Source organism: Nerophis lumbriciformis, linkage group LG16, assembly GCF_033978685.3.
Source record: "Nerophis lumbriciformis linkage group LG16, RoL_Nlum_v2.1, whole genome shotgun sequence".
In the NCBI taxonomy this organism is placed as follows: Eukaryota; Metazoa; Chordata; class Actinopteri; order Syngnathiformes; family Syngnathidae; genus Nerophis; species Nerophis lumbriciformis.
The window spans coordinates 32,432,184-32,449,598 of NC_084563.2; the positions used below are offsets into that span (position 1 = coordinate 32,432,184).

A 17,415-nucleotide genomic window follows, 5' to 3' on the forward strand; every position below is an offset into this window, starting at 1 on the left:
ATATATTATATTATATATAATAAATATTATTACAATAATACTTATAATTTTTTTTAATTAGTAATAAATAATATTTATTGTTAATTATATAATATAATATATAATTAATATAAATACTATTTATTATTCATTATTAATTATAATGATATATATATATATATATATATATATATATATATATATATATATATATATATATATATATATATATATATATATATATATATATATATATATATATATATATATATATATATATTGACCCCAAAAGGGAATAAGCGGTAGAAAATGGATGGATGGATATATATATATATATATATATATATATATATATATATATATATATATATATATATATATATATATATATATATATATATATATATATATATATATATATATATATATATATATATATACATACCGTATTTTTCGGACTATAAGTCGCAGTTTTTTTCATAGTTTGGCTGGGCTCCAGTGCGACTTATATATGTTTTTTTCCTTTTTTATTATGCATTTTCGGCAGGCGCGACTTATACTCCGAAAAATACGGTGTGTATGTGTATATATATATACATATACATATACATATATATATATATATATATATATATATATATATATATATATATATATATATATATATATATATATATATATATAATATAAATACTATTTATTATTTATTATAATAATATATACAGTATATATATATATACAGTATATATATATATACAGTATATATATATATATATATATATATATATATATATATATATATATATATATATATATATATATATATATATATATATATATATATTATATATATATATATATATATTAGATATTATATTATATAATTATATTATATATATCCATCCATTTTCTACCGCTTATTCCCTTTGGGGTCGCGGGGGCCGCTGGAGCCTATCTCAGCTACAATCGGGCGGAAGGCGGGGTACACCCTGGACAAGTCGCCACCTCATCGCAGTATATTATATATATTATATTATAATTATACCCTATATATATTATATTATAATATATTATATTAATTGTATTATATTAATATTACTGTATTAATTACAGTGGGGCTAATATATGGAAACATGTTAGTTTTTTTTTCTTCTAAAATGTAGTGGGCGCGGCTTGTATACCAGTGCGCTCTAGAGTCCCGAAAATAGGGTAACTTTAAATGGGTTGGGAGATTGTGCCTGAATGTTCTGAGCTCCTGCTTCAAAATGGCAGTCTGACAGATGGACCGAAAACAAAGGTCTCACCTGTGCTATGTCGTCGATGCAGGTGAGGGAGAAGCCGTGCCCCGCCAGCTCGTACGCTCGACTTTCCAGCGCCACCAGCTTGGCTTGCATCACCTGTTTCTGTCTATCGCACTCGTCGACGCTGAAGCCCACGCCGTTGAGTTCCAGCAGCGCCAAACACACTTGGCAAGGCATCTCCACGCTCGTGAAGGAGTCTGAATGGGACATCACATGTACAAAAACGACGAACAGGCCCGATTATGTTTCCCTACCAAGCATGCCGTCCTTGTCGAGCAGAAGGCTGAGATGGTTCATGACGGCGTACACGAGCACGCTGGCGGTGGCCGCCCTCACGCGAGGACAGTACGCGTGGGCGTTCCCCAGCCCGTCCAACAGGGGGAGCGCGTCCGGACAATAGACGGTGACCATGTTGGGCAGAGTCCTCTCCTCACTGCCAGGGTCCAACAGCCAGCACGCCACCTGGAGGCAGCCCATCAACACACGTGAGGACAGGAAGTGGTTTAGGACACTTCAAACTCTCTCCTCACAGTCCTGTTCTGAGCAGCTGTTATTATTACCGACAAAGATCTAGAGCCCCAACAGGAACAGCTAAAAAAAAGTTGAATATTATTCCAATTAGTGAGTCAACTTTGGCTGGGAGCTGATGTGATCATGTGACTATCTGCTTCCAATTACACTGACTAGGCCACACAATCATACCATCAGTTTTCCAGAACATGTCCCCCTTAAAGGGGATCTGCACTTCTTTCATCAGCCACAATCTTTATTTGAGACAACAACCCACATCCTTCCCTTTTCGGTGCTTAAATAGTAAAAAAAAACTGCTAGTAAGAGGCAGCTAACAGTGCAGGTAATGAGAATTTGATCTATTTCAGCTATAAAGCCCTAATAAAACATTTGAAAAGCGCCAACATCATTTTGTATACAGTCGTGGTCAAAAGTGTACATACACTTGTAAAGAACATCATGTCATGGCTGTCTTGAGTTTCCAATCATTTCTACAACTCTTATTTATTTATTAGAGTGATTGGAGCACATACTTGATTGTCACAAAAGCATTCATGAAGTTTGCTTCGTTTATGAATTTATAATGAGTCTACTGAAAATGTGAGCAAATGTGCTGGGTCAAAAGTATACATACAGCAATGTTAATATTTGTTTACATGTCCCTTGGCAAGTTTACCTGCAATAAGGCACTTTTGGTAGCCATCCACAAGCTTCTGATTTAATTTTTGACCACTCCTCTTGACAAAATTGGTGCAGTTCAGCTAAATGTGTTGGTTTTCTGACATGGAATTGTTTCTTCAGCATTGGCCACACGTTTAAATCAGGACTTTGGGAAGGCCATTCTAAAACCTTCATTCTAGTCTGATTTAGCCATTCCTTTACCACTTCTGACGTGTGTTTGGGGTCATTGTCCTGTTGGAACACCCAACTGCGCCAACCTTCGGGCTGATGATTTTAGGTTGTCCTGAAGAATTTGGAGGTAATCCTCCTTTTTCAATCAATCAATCAATGTTTAATTATATAGCCCTAAATCACAAGTGTCTCAAAGGGCTGCACAAGCCACAACGACATCCTCGGTTCAGAGCCCACATAAGGGCAAGGAAAAACTCACAACCCAGTGGGATGTCAATGTGAATGACTATGAGAAACCTTGGAGAGGACCTATTTTCATTGTCCCATTTACTCTCTGTAAAGCACCAGTTCCATTGGAAGCAAAACAGGCCCAGAGCATAATACTACCACCACCATGCTTGACGGTAGGTATGGTGTTCCTGGGATTAAAGGCCTCACCTTTTCTCCTCCGAACATATTGCTGGGTATTGTGGCCAAACAGCTCCATTTTTGTTTCGTCTGACCACAGAACTTTCCTCAAGAAGGTCTTATCTTTGTCCATGTGATGCCAGATGAAACCAAAATAGAGCTGTTTGGCCACAATATCCAGAAATATGTTTGGAGGAGAAAAGGTGAGGCCTTTAATCCCAGGAACACCATGCCTACCGTCAGTTATAGAAATGATTGGAAACTCAAGACAGCCATGACATTATGTTCTTTACAAGTGTATGTAAACTTTTGACCACGACTGTATATACTGTAAGTATGTACAGTGGAACCCTCGATTTACAAACCTCTATTTATGAACTTTTGGGTTTACGAACATTTAAACCGCGCTAAATATGCCTCTGTGTGTGCCGTCATCCACTAGATACTTATTTAATTACATTACACATATATCTAATATCTATATCAGTACACTAATTTCACAACTGTATAAATATATATTATGTATATACATTGTGTGTATGTTTATATGGATACACGTTTTTTACTTTTCTGTCATTAAATTTAAAAAGTTTAATTTTGTAGTTACGTTACAGCCTCCTCAAAAATCCAAACATTTAAAAGCAAGACTGAGGTTTATAGACGTTTTAAATAAAAGTAATGTAAATATATTAAGACTTTTCAAAGTCGTATTCAAGACCTTTTATATTTTAGGAAAAATTTTGACATTTTAAGCCCTTAATTTCAAATAGTTGGATTTAAGACTTTTTAAGACTGAGCGGATACCCTGATTAATCCAATACACCTGCACTCTTTGCCGCCTCATACTAGCAGTTTCCACCATTTAGAATGCACACAGAAGGGAAAGACATCTCTCACATAAGGGATTGAGGATGATGGGCAACATTTTTAAAAATAAATGCATTTTTCCTTTAAAGTGAAAGACACACGCCTCACTATTTGGCAACAATAATAATCTATTAGTGTTAATTTTTACAAAAGCAAATATCAAAAACAATAAAGTTTGCATAAGGTGGATATTATCAACGATGTAAAACTTGATCCAAACTATTCTTTCTAATCTCTATTGAGCCTATTTGTTCTGATTGATTTGATTTAATTAGATTTTTATTAAGGATCCCCATTAGCTAGTTGCCTAAAAGCATATAATTATAAAGAGCGGTCAAAAGGCAGCAAATGAGACGTTACCACTACGTTTATCTACGTTTGATGGATCTGGGATTAAAAAAAGACCATGTTAATATTCCACTAATATCTTAAATAGCACAACTTCTCTCACCTTGGGGTCTTCACATCTTCCCTCCAAGCTGATGCCGCAGCTCAACACCAGCATCTTGTACACCTGGATGATGTCATAGGTGACCACCACCCTCCTTCCAGCGGATGGCCCGCTGAGACCGGCCTGCACGTGTGCGAGCCTCTCGCCTACTGACAAACTCTCATCCAGGGCGGGAGGGGCCAGGCTCAAACTCAAACCTGAGAAGCAATAAGGAGCCGGACAATTAATCGGATTTCAACTAAGGCTTCTTAAAATACTTTAAATGAAGAAAAATAAAACGTGCGTGAGCTTTTAACGGTGAGCATTTCATGGAAGCTGCTTTTATACCCAATCATGGCACCCACCTGTTCCCAATTAGCCTGTTCACCTGTGGGATGTTCCAAATAAGTGTTTGATGAGCATTCCTCAACTTGATCAGTCTTTTTTGCCACTTGCACCAGCTTTTTCGAAACATGTTGCAGGCATCAAATTCCAAATGAGCTAATATTCGCAAAAAATAAAGTTTACCAGTTCAAACGTTAAGTATCTTGTATTTGCCGTCTATTCAATTGAATGTAAGTTGAAAAGTGTTTGCAAATCATTGTATTCACTTTTTATTTACCATTTACACAACGTGCTAACTACAGATGTCCGATAGTGGCTTTTTTGCCGATATCCGATATTGTCCAACTCTTAATTACCGATACCGATATCAACCGATACCGATATATACAGTCATGGAATTAACACATTATTATGCCTAATTTTGTCGTGATGCCCCGCTGGATGCATTAAACTATGTAACTTTACCATGAATTGATTAACGTGGACCCCGACTTAAACAAGTTGAAAAACTTATTGGGGTGTTACCATTTAGTGGTCAATTGTATGGAATATGTACTGTACTGTGCAATCTACTAATACAAGTTTCAATCAATCAAAAACAAGGTTTTCCAAAATAAGAGAACAACTTCAACTCCAGTTATGGAAAAAAGTGCCTGCCATATTTATTATTGAAATTACAAAGTGCTTTTTTTTTTTTAAACATGCCTCAAAACAGCAGCTTGGAATTTGGGACATGCTCTCTCTGAGATAATCCTGATACCCACTACAACTATGGGAAATACTATACTTTGACTTTTACAAAGTGCATTATTTTTTTTTAAACATGCCTCAAAACAACAGCTACAAAAACAATGAATGCACACAGCTTCAGTCCAGAGTGTACTAAAGCAGTGGTTCTCAAATGGGGGTACGTGTACCCCTGGGGGTACTTGAAGGTATGTCAAGGAGTACGTGAGATTTTTTTTTAAGTATTCTAAAAATAGCAACAATTTAAAAATCCTTTATAAATATATTTATTGAATAATACTTCAACAAAATATGAATGTAAGTTCATAAACTCAACATCAAATCAAGTAGGCTATTCCATTCATTACAACGCAACAATGCAATATTCAGTGTTGACAGCTAGATTTTTTTGTGGACATGTTCCATAAATATTGATGTTAAAGATTTTTTTTTTATGAAGAAATGTTTAGAATTAAGTTCATGAATCCAGATGGATCTCTATTACAATCCCCAAAGAGGGCACTTTAAGTTGATGATTACTTCTATGTGTAGAAATCTTTATTTATAATTGAACCACTTGTTTATTTTTCAACAAGTTTTTAGTTATTTTTATATCTTTTTTTCCAAATAGTTCAAGAAAGACTACTACAAATGAGCAATATTTTGCACTGTTATACAATTTAATAAATCAGAAACTGATGACATCGTGCTGTATTTGACTTCTTTATCTCTTTTTTTCAACCAAAAATGCTTTGCTCTGATTAGGTGGTACTTGAATTAAAAAATTTCACAGGGGGTACATCACTGAAAAAAGGTTGAGAACCACTGTACTAGAGCATACGTGCTAACCTTGTCGGGAAGTTGAAACAGATACCAATAATTTCCGATTTTACATTTTAAAGCATTTATCGGACATCTCTCGTGCTAACTTCACTGGTTTTGTGTTTTGTAAATCGGGCCCTTAGTGTGTATGTGTGTACCTTGGTTCTGCTCTCGCTGAAAGGATATGTAGTAAGCATCTCTTGCTCCCCAGCAGACAGACAGTCCAACCAGCACCGATCCATCACTGCCTCTTACTGGAAACCCGTCAGCTGTTTACACAAAAGGACAAAACACGTTAATCATATTTCCCTGCCAGCAAATGCCTCTGCATTGATCACCTTTCTTATGTTTCCCTCCAACTTCCCCGTCTGGCGCCTGCGGGCGCTCCTTCCTCTCCCAGGCCAAAGCCAGAGAGAATCGCTCTTTCGTTTTCCACTCCTCCACGAAGGCGTCGAAGAGCCGCCGGTTGCTGGACACGTCGATGATGGAGAAGGCGTCCTGGGAGAGCTGCAGGGAGAAGCCCCCGTAGGAGTCCGGCGGCGTGTTCTCGCAAAGAGGCTGCGGCCGGGTGGCGTTGTCAGGTGGCGGAGACTTAGGAGGTCCCCCCCGGCGGACGTTTGAAGGAGTCGACTGGTTGAATGGCGGGATGGCGAGAGGCGACTGGATGGAGGTCGTGGTTAGTTTTACTCTGGGCGTCACGGGCGGGGTCTCCTGAGTGGGAGGTACGAGGTCACCAGCAGAGTCAGGCCTCTCTATTGATAGTTGTGGTCCTGCAGAGTCCCTCTCAGGGTCGTCAGTGATTGCCACCTGCATGGGACCAGCATGGTCGGTAGTGCCTTTGAGGTCTGATGGGATGTTCTGCACAGGCTGATCAGACATACTAGGCCAGCGGTCAAAGATCTCCTGCAGACCCGGACTGCAATCAAAGCTGCTCTCAGGTGCAACACGGACATCCGGTCCATGGTCTCCACTTTGCAGTGGAACTTCATCTGGCGCTTCGCTTTGTGGCCCGGCTCGCTCCTCGTCGCTTTCCAGATGGCCGCCCTCCTGCCTCTCTAAAAAGTGCTCGCCCACCAGCATAGAGTCGCCCCACTCCGACAGGTTGAAGGAGGACTCGCCCCACTGGATGGCCTCGTGCTTCTCCGCCTGCTGGTTGACGAGGAGCTCGCTGCGGCGTCGCTCCTGCGTAGACAGCAGGGGGCGCCCACATCCCGTCTCCTCGTCCACCGGTGGGTCCGGCGGGGTTTGGCGTGGGCTCGGCGAGTTCTCATACAGACTGTCGAACAAAAAGCTGCTGCTTCGGTTTGGGTTGTCCTCAGCGGCATTGGCGCCTTCATTGTTACCTTCATCAGGAGAAGAATCCTGCGGAAACATCAGAATTTGCCTTTAAATTGACATTTTAGTCCCGTTGTATCGATGTGTCCGAAATTTTGGACATCACGTCGAAAACAAACCTTCCCTCCTTGTGGACCTAGAAGCACTATATGACCATGCCCTGTGTATACGTGTAGGCTTCTCTACACATCTTAAAACCAAGCATGGAGCTCTGCCAAGTCTCTGTCAGTCAGCTACAGATTGGCGTGAAATTGGCTCATGTGAAGTTAAAAAGTTAAAGTACCAATGATTGTGTCACACAGTCTAGATGTGGCGAAATTATTCTCTGCATTTGACCCATCACCCTTGATCACCCCCTGGGAGGTGAGGGGAGCAGTGAGCAGCAGCGGTGGCCACGCCCGGGAATAATTTTTGGTGAATTAACCCCCAATTCCAACCCATGATGCCGAGTGCCAAGCAGGGAGGTAATGGCTCCCATTTTTATAGTCTTTGGTATGACTCGGTCGGGGTTTGAACTCACAATGGGATTAGATGGAAGTTTCAGAGTGATATGAATGGGAAACAAATTGATCAATAAATGAACTAATCAATAAATGACTTTGATTTTCAAGATTACAATGCATCAGAATTTAGTTTAAAGAGGAGCTGCACATTTTTTTAAAAGTTCCCAATCCTTACGTAAGACAAACACGTTTTTTTTCCCATTTTTTATGCATTCTAAATCGTAAATAAGCGCTAGCAAAAGTCAGCTAATGATGGAACTAATGCAAGTCGCTCAATTACGTTCTAAAAAACATCCAAACACCTCCATTAAGGTTTTATTTCCATCCTTTTAAGTAGAGATGTCCGATAATATCGGCCGATAAATGCTTTAAAATATAATATCAGAAATGATCGGTATCGGTTTCAAAAAGTAAAATTAATGACTTTTTAAAACGCCGCTGTTCGGAGCGGTACATATCCGGTAAAACACGGACGTAGGGCATACTTGCCAACCCTCCCGATTTTCCCGAGAGACTCCCGAATTTCAGTGCCCCTCCAGAAAATCTCCCGTGGCAACCATTCTCCCGAATGTCTCCCGATTTCCACCCGGACAACAGTATTGGGGGCGTGCCTTAAAGGCACTGCCTTTAGCGTCCTCTACAACCTGTCGTCAAGTCCGCTTTTCCTCCATAAAAACAGCGTGCCGGCCCAGTCATATAATATATGCAGCTTTTACACACACATAAGTGAATGCAATGCATACTTGATCAACAGCCATACAGGTCACACTGAGGGTGGCCGTATAAACAACTTTGACACTGTTACAAATATGCGCCACACTGTGAACCCACACCAAACAAGAATGACAAACACATTTCGGGAGAACATCTGCACCGTAACACAACATAAACACAACAGAACAAATACCCAGAACCCCTTGCAGCACTAACTTTTCCGGGACGCTACAATGTACACCCTCCCCCCATATCCCGAATTCGGAGGTCTCAAGGTTGGCAAGTATGCTCTAGTATACTCTGGACTGAAGCTGTGTGCCTTCATTGTTTTTGTAGCTGTTGTTTTGAGGCATATTTAAAAAAAAAAATAATAATGCACTTTGTGAAAGTCAAAGTATAGTATTTCCCATAGTTGTAGTGGGTATCAGGATTATCTCAGGGAAAGCATGTCCCAAGCTGTTTTGAGGCATGTTAAAAAAAATAATGCCCTTTGTGACTTCAATAATAAATATGGCAGTGCCATGTTGGCATTTTTATCCATAACTGGGGTTGAAGTTGTTCTCTTATTTTGGAAAACCTTGTTTTTGATTGATTGATTGAAACTTGTATTAGTAGATTGCACATTACAGTACATTTTCCGTACAATTGACCACTAAATGGTAACACCCGAATAAGTTTTTCAACTTGTTTAAGTCGGGGTCCATGTTAATCAATTCATGGTAAAGTTACATTGTTTAATGCATCCAGCGGGGCATCACAACAAAATTAGGAATAATAATGTGTTAATTCCACGACTGTATATATCGGTATCGGTAATTAAGAGTTGGACAATATCAGAATATCGGCTTATTGTTTTTCCCTTCAACAACACCACTACTAATCATGGCAGACTTGATGAGAGACAACAAAGACTACTTTGGGACGAATGATGATCCACAAACCTCTATTTTTGAGCCTGAATATAAGGAGGATGACCTACAAGTTTTAAAAGGTGTGTGCATCATGTAGCACTACTGCTAAGTGCTAAACAAGATATACAAACTGTGAACATAATAAAACAATCACTTACTGTACAATGTCTGCTCTCACTGGGATAAAGACTGATGTGATGTTTAAAGATTCCCCTTTACATGACAAATGTAATGGGACGGCGTGGCGCAGTGGAAGAGTGGCCGTGCGCAACCCGAGGGTCACTGGTTCAATCCCCACCTAGTACCAACCTCGTCATGTCCGTTGTGTCCTGAGCAAGACACTTCACCCTTGCTCCTGATGGGTGCTGGTTAGCGCCTTGCATGGCAGCTCCCTCCATCAGTGTGTGAATGTGTGTGTGAATGGGTAAATGTGGAAGTAGTGTCAAAGCGCTTTGAGTACCTTGAAGGTAGAAAAGCGCTATACAAGTATAACCCATTTATCATTTATCATTTAAATCAATCATAATCCTCACGCAGGCTTAAAAAAGTGATTTTTTTTCGTGTCTTTCTCGCCATCTCCAGGTCTGAGTTGGATGTCAAAGCCACCTACTTTCACCAGTTGATCTGCCGTTTCTTTTCTTTTCTCCTCTGCTCCCCTTTTCCTTGAGGGGGGGGGGGCACAGGTCCGGTGGCCATGGATGAAGTGCTGGCTGTCCAGAGTCGGGACCCGGGGTGGACCGCTCGCCTGTGCATCGGCTGGGAACATCTCTACGCTGCTGACCCGTCTCCGCTCGGGATGGTGTCCTGCTGGCCCCACTATGGACTGGACTCTTACTATTATGTTGGATCCACTATGGACTGGACTCTCACAATATTATGTCAGACCCACTCGACATCCATTGCTTTCGGTCTCCCCTAGAGGGGGGGGGTTACCCACATATGCGGTCCTCTCCAAGGTTTCTCATAGTCATTCACATCGACGTCCCACTGGGGTGAGTTTTCCTTGCCCGTATGTGGGCTTTGTACCGAGGATGTCGTTGTGGCTTGTGCAGCCCTTTGAGACACTTGTGATTTAGGGCTATATAAATAAAGATTGATTGATTGATTGATTGATTGATGTCCACAACCTTCTACTACCCAGGTGAGAAGCATGATTTATAATCTAGAATTAACTTTCACCAACTCAGAGGCTATGCAGCCAATATGTCAATATAGTCGCATAAGCTAGTTAGCGCTCTGTTATCACGGCACCGCTAAAAAGAGTTTGTCTGCGTTAGCAATTAAAATACTTGTCAGAATAATTGTATGTAAGTTATCACAAAACTTTCTGTTCCCGGCGAGGAGACAAAAGCTGTCTTTGATCTTACCAAGCAAAAGGCTTGTAAAACTCCACTGTGTACGATGGGAAGCGACATGAAGGTGTCGGTTTCTTTGATCTATTGTGATCCACAGGAAGATCTTGTCTTGACCCGAGATCTACAAAGCGGAGAGGAAGCAGGACCTGACGCAAGCTCCAGGAATCTTTTCTTTGAACTGTTTTGTGACCGACTGCAACAGCGTTTTACGACCCCCTCTCCCCTTAGAAACAGCTGTTGCTATGTAATCAGGGAAAGTCCAAATAAAAGAGGAGGCGTGCAACTCTTTTGGCAGAGCGTGGTGGGAGACTGTACAAGAGTACAGCCCAGACGTTTCTCCTCATGAGCCAAATTGAATCCAGTCTCTGTTTAATTCCTTGCTTCTTGTCTGTTTAATAGATGTATTGCTAATACTTAGCTAATTTTTAGGTTACGACATGTAAATGGAGTATTGTTGGCAGTTTTTTTTAGAGGGATACATGGGCGGAATAGTGTACTCCCATTAGCTGCATTGTTAGCCACTTGCTGTATTTAACAACTTAGAATGCATAAAAAAAGAAAAAGGTATGTGTCTTATGTAGGGATTTTAAATGATAGGCAAAATTCATTAAAAAAAGTGCAGTTCCCCTGAAATGTTTTTTTGCGTATTCTGGCTGGGAATCAAACCATTTTCGCTGGAACAAAAGACTGACACATATGCCATTGCGCTGCCAGACTTTATGCCCTTATTCTCTTAGTGTAAGTCTTGGTCAACAACATAAATACCTTTGAGTGGAGCACTAGACTCCTTTAATTTGTTCGTGATTCATATTGCCTTGTGAAGGCCAACAGCCACATATCTCGCATCTGACTGCCGACTGGTCAGCTGCTGTTGCCATGTTGCGCCAGATAGCCAATCAATGAGCTGGTGGGCGATGAAAAGGGACAAACTTCAGCCTGAATCGCCGCTTTCCGCCTGGCACTAGTGTTTGACTCGTCTCCATTCAATAATGTAACATTATTTCATCTGCATATTGTAAAATGTCCTTTTTTTTTTTTTTGAAAGGCCCTTATAAATTTAATGTAAGAATTATTATTTTTGGGCATTACAAAGAGGACAAAAACTGCTTTTTGAAAAAATGCAGAGGACCTGTGAGTTGTTACTACAGATGTGGTAGCTGTGTGTTTGATGATTTAGCTTGTCTATTGCAAATATGCTTAACTAGCATGATGTTGCTGTATTGTTAGCACTGTAGCTCACATGCGAGTGGTGTTACCTTGTACAGTTATGTTCATAATAATAGCAGTGTGTTTAAAAAGGTGAGTAAACCTCAAAATTCTTCAAATAAATGGTATTTTAATTAACATAAATGCATTGGGGACACTGCACGTTCTATTTCAAAGCCGGAAAATTGGAAAAAAGTAATTGAATTTGATAATATTTTACAGAAAGTCAATAAATATAAAACAAAAAAATAGTAGTGCTGGCATATTTCTTTAGAAAACTCAAATGTACTGTATGAACTGAGAAAGGCTTGCATATTCAACTTTATTGAGAATCATTAACTAATATTTAGTTGCATAACCACGGTTTCTGATAACTGCTTCACATCTGTGGACCAACTTCTGGCACCGGTCAACAGGTATTGCAGCCCAGGACAATTGTACTACGTTCCACAATTCCTCTGCATTTCTTGGTTTTGCCTCATGAACAGCATTTTTTATGTCAGCCCACAAGTTTTCAATGGGATTAAGGTCCGGGGATTGTGCTGGCCACTCCATTACTTGAGTTCTGTTTGTCTGGAACCATGATTTTGCTCGCTTGCTGGTGTGTTTGGGGTCATTGTCTTGTTGAAACACCCATTTCAAGGGCATTTCCTCTTCAGCATATGGCAACATGACTTCTTCCAGTATTCTGATGTGCTAAAACTGATCCATGATCCCTGGTATGCGATAAATAGGACCAACACCATAGTACGAAAAACATCCCCATATCATGATGCTCGCACCACCATGCTTCACCGTCTTCACTGTGTACTGTGACTTGAATTCAGTGTTTGCAGGACGTCTTGACAAACTGTCTCTGGCCCTCAGACCCAAAAAGAACAATCTTACTCTCATCAGTCCACAAAATATTACGTCATTTCTTTTTAGGCCAGTCAATGTGTTCTTTGGCAAATTGTAACCGCTTCAGCACACGTCTTTTTTTTAACAATGGGTCTTTGCGGGGGCTTCTTGCTGGTAGCTTGGCTTCACGTAGACGTGGTCTGATTGTTACAGTACTCACAGGCCATCTTAGATCTTCTTTGATCCTTCTGGAGTTGATCATTGGCTGAGCTTTTGCCATTTTGGTTATTCTCCCATCCATTCCAATAGTAATTTTTCTTTTTCTTCCTCGCCTTTCTGGTTTTGGCTGCCATTTTAAAGAGTTTGATATCATTTTAGCTGAACAGTTTATCATTTTCTGCACTTCTTTATAGGGTTTCCCCTCTTTTATTAATTTCTTAATCAAAGAACGCTCTTCTGAACAGTTTCTGGAATGACTCATTTTACTCTGTTTTTCAAGGACAAAATCACAGCCAGCATATGCCGCGTCAGTTGCCTTGATCCTCAAAAAAGGGCCACCTGTTTAACACCTTTTTTTCCCCACATAATGACGTCACTAATGGAACTCAACACTGCTATTTTTTTTAACACGCCCCTTTCAGTAAATGATTCAGTTTCACAGAATCAGCAGCATGCATGTCATGCCTGTTGGTTTTCTATACCTTTACTAACCCTTCAAGAAACTTACTTGCGGTGTAGAAGTTGAAATTCTAACAAAAACAGTGATTTATCTTGCTCAGGGGTCGGCAACCCGCGGCTCCGGAGCCGCATGCGGCTCTTTGATCACTCTGATGCGGCTCAGCAGCTTACTTGCTGAACCCCCCAATTTTCCCGTGAGACTTCCAGATTTCAGTGCCTCTCGCAGAAAACTCCCGGGATTAATATTCACCGATTTTCACCCTTACAGCTATAATAAGGGCGTGCCATGATGGTACAACATTTGGCGCCCTCTACAATCTGCATTAACAGCGTGCCAGCCCAACGCTTGTTATATATTATACATCTTCTGCTTGCACAAGTACGTGACAGCAAGGCATACTTGGTCAACAGCCACACAGGTTACACTGACGGTGGCCATATAAAACAACTTTAACACTCTTACTAATAATGCGCCACACTTTGAACCAAAACCAAACAAGAATGACAAACACATTTCGGGAGAACATCTGCACCTTAACACAACATAAACACAACAGAACAAATACCCAGAATCCCATGCAGCCCTGACTCTTCCGGGCTACATTATACACCCCTGCTACCACCAAACCCCGCCCCCACCCCAACCCTGCTTCCTCACACATCAACTCCCCCCTCCTGTGCGTCGGTTGAGGTGGGCGGGGTTTGGTAGCGGGGGTGTATAATGTAGCCCAGAAAAGTTAGGGCTGCATGGGATTCTGGGTATTTGTCCTGTTGTGTTTATGCTGTGTTACGGTGCAGATGTTCTCCCAAAATGTGTTTGTCATTCTTGTTTGGTGTGGGTTCACAGTGTGGCGCATTATTAGTAAGAGTGTTAAAGTTTTTTTTATACCGCCACCGTCAGTGTAACCTGTGTGGTTGTTGACCAAGTATGCCTTGCTGTCACCTACGTGAGCAAGCGGAAGCCCCAGTCAACATGTGGCTGATCAGGCACGTTGGTTGTAGTGGGCGCTATATGCTGTACCACCACGGCACGCATGACGCTGTTAAGCGCTATTCATTTAAAACCCGCCTGCCGCACCAGCTTAAATATTCCATAAAAAGCTGTGGGCAGCGTGTCTGAGACCCCTGGTTTATACATAGCACAAAGAAAAAAAATTATTTGTATGCAGTGTTATTTCATTTAAAATTTCAAAAATTTTTGCGGCTCCCATTGTTTTATATAATTTGTGAAACTGGTCAAAATGGCTCTTTGACTGGTAAAGGTTGCCGACCCCTGATCTTGCTAGTGATGTGGGACTGCTATTATTTTGAACACAACTGTATGTGATATTTACACACGTGTGTCTTGTTGTCACGATCATTACTCACCTGATGACTGGTCTCCAGAATGTGATCCATCTGACTGTCTGTCAGAGAGACATTGAACCGTGGGTATGCATTGTCCTTTGCTTCAGGTCTGGTTCTTCCCTCGCCTTGGTCCTTCTGCTCCACAACTGCATCTACCATTTCCTCATCACACACATGACCAGCTTCATTTAAATCCTGCTGATGTCTTGCATCGTGTTCTAATCCCGGCTGGACAACAATCATCCTTTCGGTTTGCGTGTCCAATTCAAAGCTGTCGCCAAACGTCTCTTCTGGCCGCCTGGCGTCTGGCTGCACTCCTCCATCTCCTGCGTAGAGCTCAGGAGATGAAAACATGTCCACCGCAGCCCCCTGCACCCTCCTTCGCTTGGCTTCAGGGGACAGTAATGTACTTAAATCAGTCTTTTCCCCTTGGGGAATTGTTTTTAGGACGGGGACAGGAGTGGGGTCTTGTGGCTTGTTGTCTGTTTGTATGGACTGCAGAACTTTGTTTAGGATCTGCGTGTGCTTGAGTTTTCCCGACTGCACAGGTGAGAAATTAAGCCTTGAAGTACCGCCAACTTCTGATGTCCTGTGGTGTTCTTCCAACCTGGGAAGTGGGGCTCTGAACCGAGGAAGAGGCATCAGAGGGAGATCTGGTTGTTGGGGTTGGAGCACTGCAGGGCTGGACATAATGTCAGCCAATTCGTGCGTTATGCTCCTTATAACGAGTGCTTCCTTTTTTCTGACTGAAACTTGACTTCTGCTGTCGTGCTGCTCTCCATTTTCTGTACCATCTTTCACAGAAACCTCAATGTCAGATTTTCCCTTTGCACTCAAATTTTCCTCAACGACCAAACCCTCAGAGCATGAAGTGGGACGTCTCTCAGGTTCTCCTTGTTTCACATGTTCGTTTCTCTTTGGAGTAACATCGACCGTCTTGGTTTTCTGACCTGCACCTGCCTCTTGATGGTCTTGTTGTAAGCTGTGTACAGCAGGAGCACCAGGGGGAACCGTTGAGGGGTCCCACTGAATGCCCAGCAGTGCCAGGTCTCCCTGAAGGAGGAGCTTTGCCTCGGACACGATGGCGACGGACGCTTCCTGCTCTGTCAGGGCCCGCCCGCCGCTCACCCACACACAGCGGAGGTTCCTTCGCTCCACTGCTTCCACTTCGCTCTCATCCACCGCACGCTTGGAACTGAGGAAGGAGACAGTGGACTTAGGGCTGCGCTAATAAAAGTGAGGACACCCCTCGTGTTGCCCCTTTGAGAAAATATAATAAAACGGTTGCTGCAATGTGAGGCCAGCACAGTGGAACCTCAGTTTACGAACCTCTAAATTTGTAAACTTTTCAGTTTACAAATCTTTAGATTGCACCTAATATGCCACTGTGTGTGAACCATGTCTCTGCGTACAAACATTCAGTCATTCATTTTGTGTACCGTGAACTTAGAGAGTAAAGGGAACCCACACACATTTCCCTTCTTCTCTGCCTGCCCTTCTCAGTCTCGTGACGGCACACCATCTGCCATTCGTGACCGCGAGGTAAAAATGATTTCAGTTTTAACTTTTTTTATTATTGTAGCAACATAGTTGTTAATGTTTTTGAGCGCACCAGAGACTTGTGTTGACAGTTCAGCCTGCCGTTGTGTTATTTTGATAATGAAGAGATGGTTGATCCATACACACACACACACACACACACACACACACACACACACACACACACACACACACATATATATATGTATATATACACGCACACACACACACACACCCACCCACCCACCCACCCACCCACACACATATATATATATGTATATATATATATATATATATATATATATATAAACACACATATATATATATATATACACACACACACACACACAAAGGTGAAATAACTGAAAACATGTTTTATATTCTAGTTTCTTCAAAATAGCCACCCTTTGCTCTGATTTCTGCTTTGCACACTCTTGGCATTCTCTCGATGAGCTTCAAGCACACCACCTGTGAAGTGAAAACGATTTCAGGTGACTACCTCTTGAACATACTTGCCAACCTTGAGACCTCCGATTTCGGGAGGTGGGTGTGGGGGGCGTGGCGGGGGCGTGGCTAAGAGGGGAGGAGTATATTTACAGCTAGGATTCACCAAGTCAAGTATTTCATATATACAGGTAAAAGCCAGTAAATTAGAATATTTTGAAAAACTTGATTTATTTCAGTAATTGCATTCAAAAGGTGTAACTTGTACATTATATTTATTCATTGCACACAGACTGATGCATT

At 41.3% G+C, this 17,415-nt stretch overlaps 1 protein-coding gene across 3 annotated transcripts in view; it reads right to left on the reverse strand.

The window, feature by feature from the left end:
- polq (polymerase (DNA directed), theta) overlaps positions 1-17,415 on the reverse strand; it is a 75,739-nt gene that overhangs the window by 20,607 nt on the left and 37,717 nt on the right. For all 3 annotated transcript variants that reach the window (XM_061977019.1, XM_061977020.1, XM_061977018.1), the window contains exons 19-24: positions 15,151-16,324; positions 6,579-7,602; positions 6,399-6,509; positions 4,369-4,565; positions 1,535-1,742; positions 1,284-1,477 (exon numbers count right to left, since the gene is read on the reverse strand). In XM_061977019.1, the coding sequence (XP_061833003.1) occupies positions 1,284-1,477; positions 1,535-1,742; positions 4,369-4,565; positions 6,399-6,509; positions 6,579-7,602; positions 15,151-16,324 (2,908 nt within the window). The remainder of the gene's footprint in view (positions 1-1,283; positions 1,478-1,534; positions 1,743-4,368; positions 4,566-6,398; positions 6,510-6,578; positions 7,603-15,150; positions 16,325-17,415) is intronic.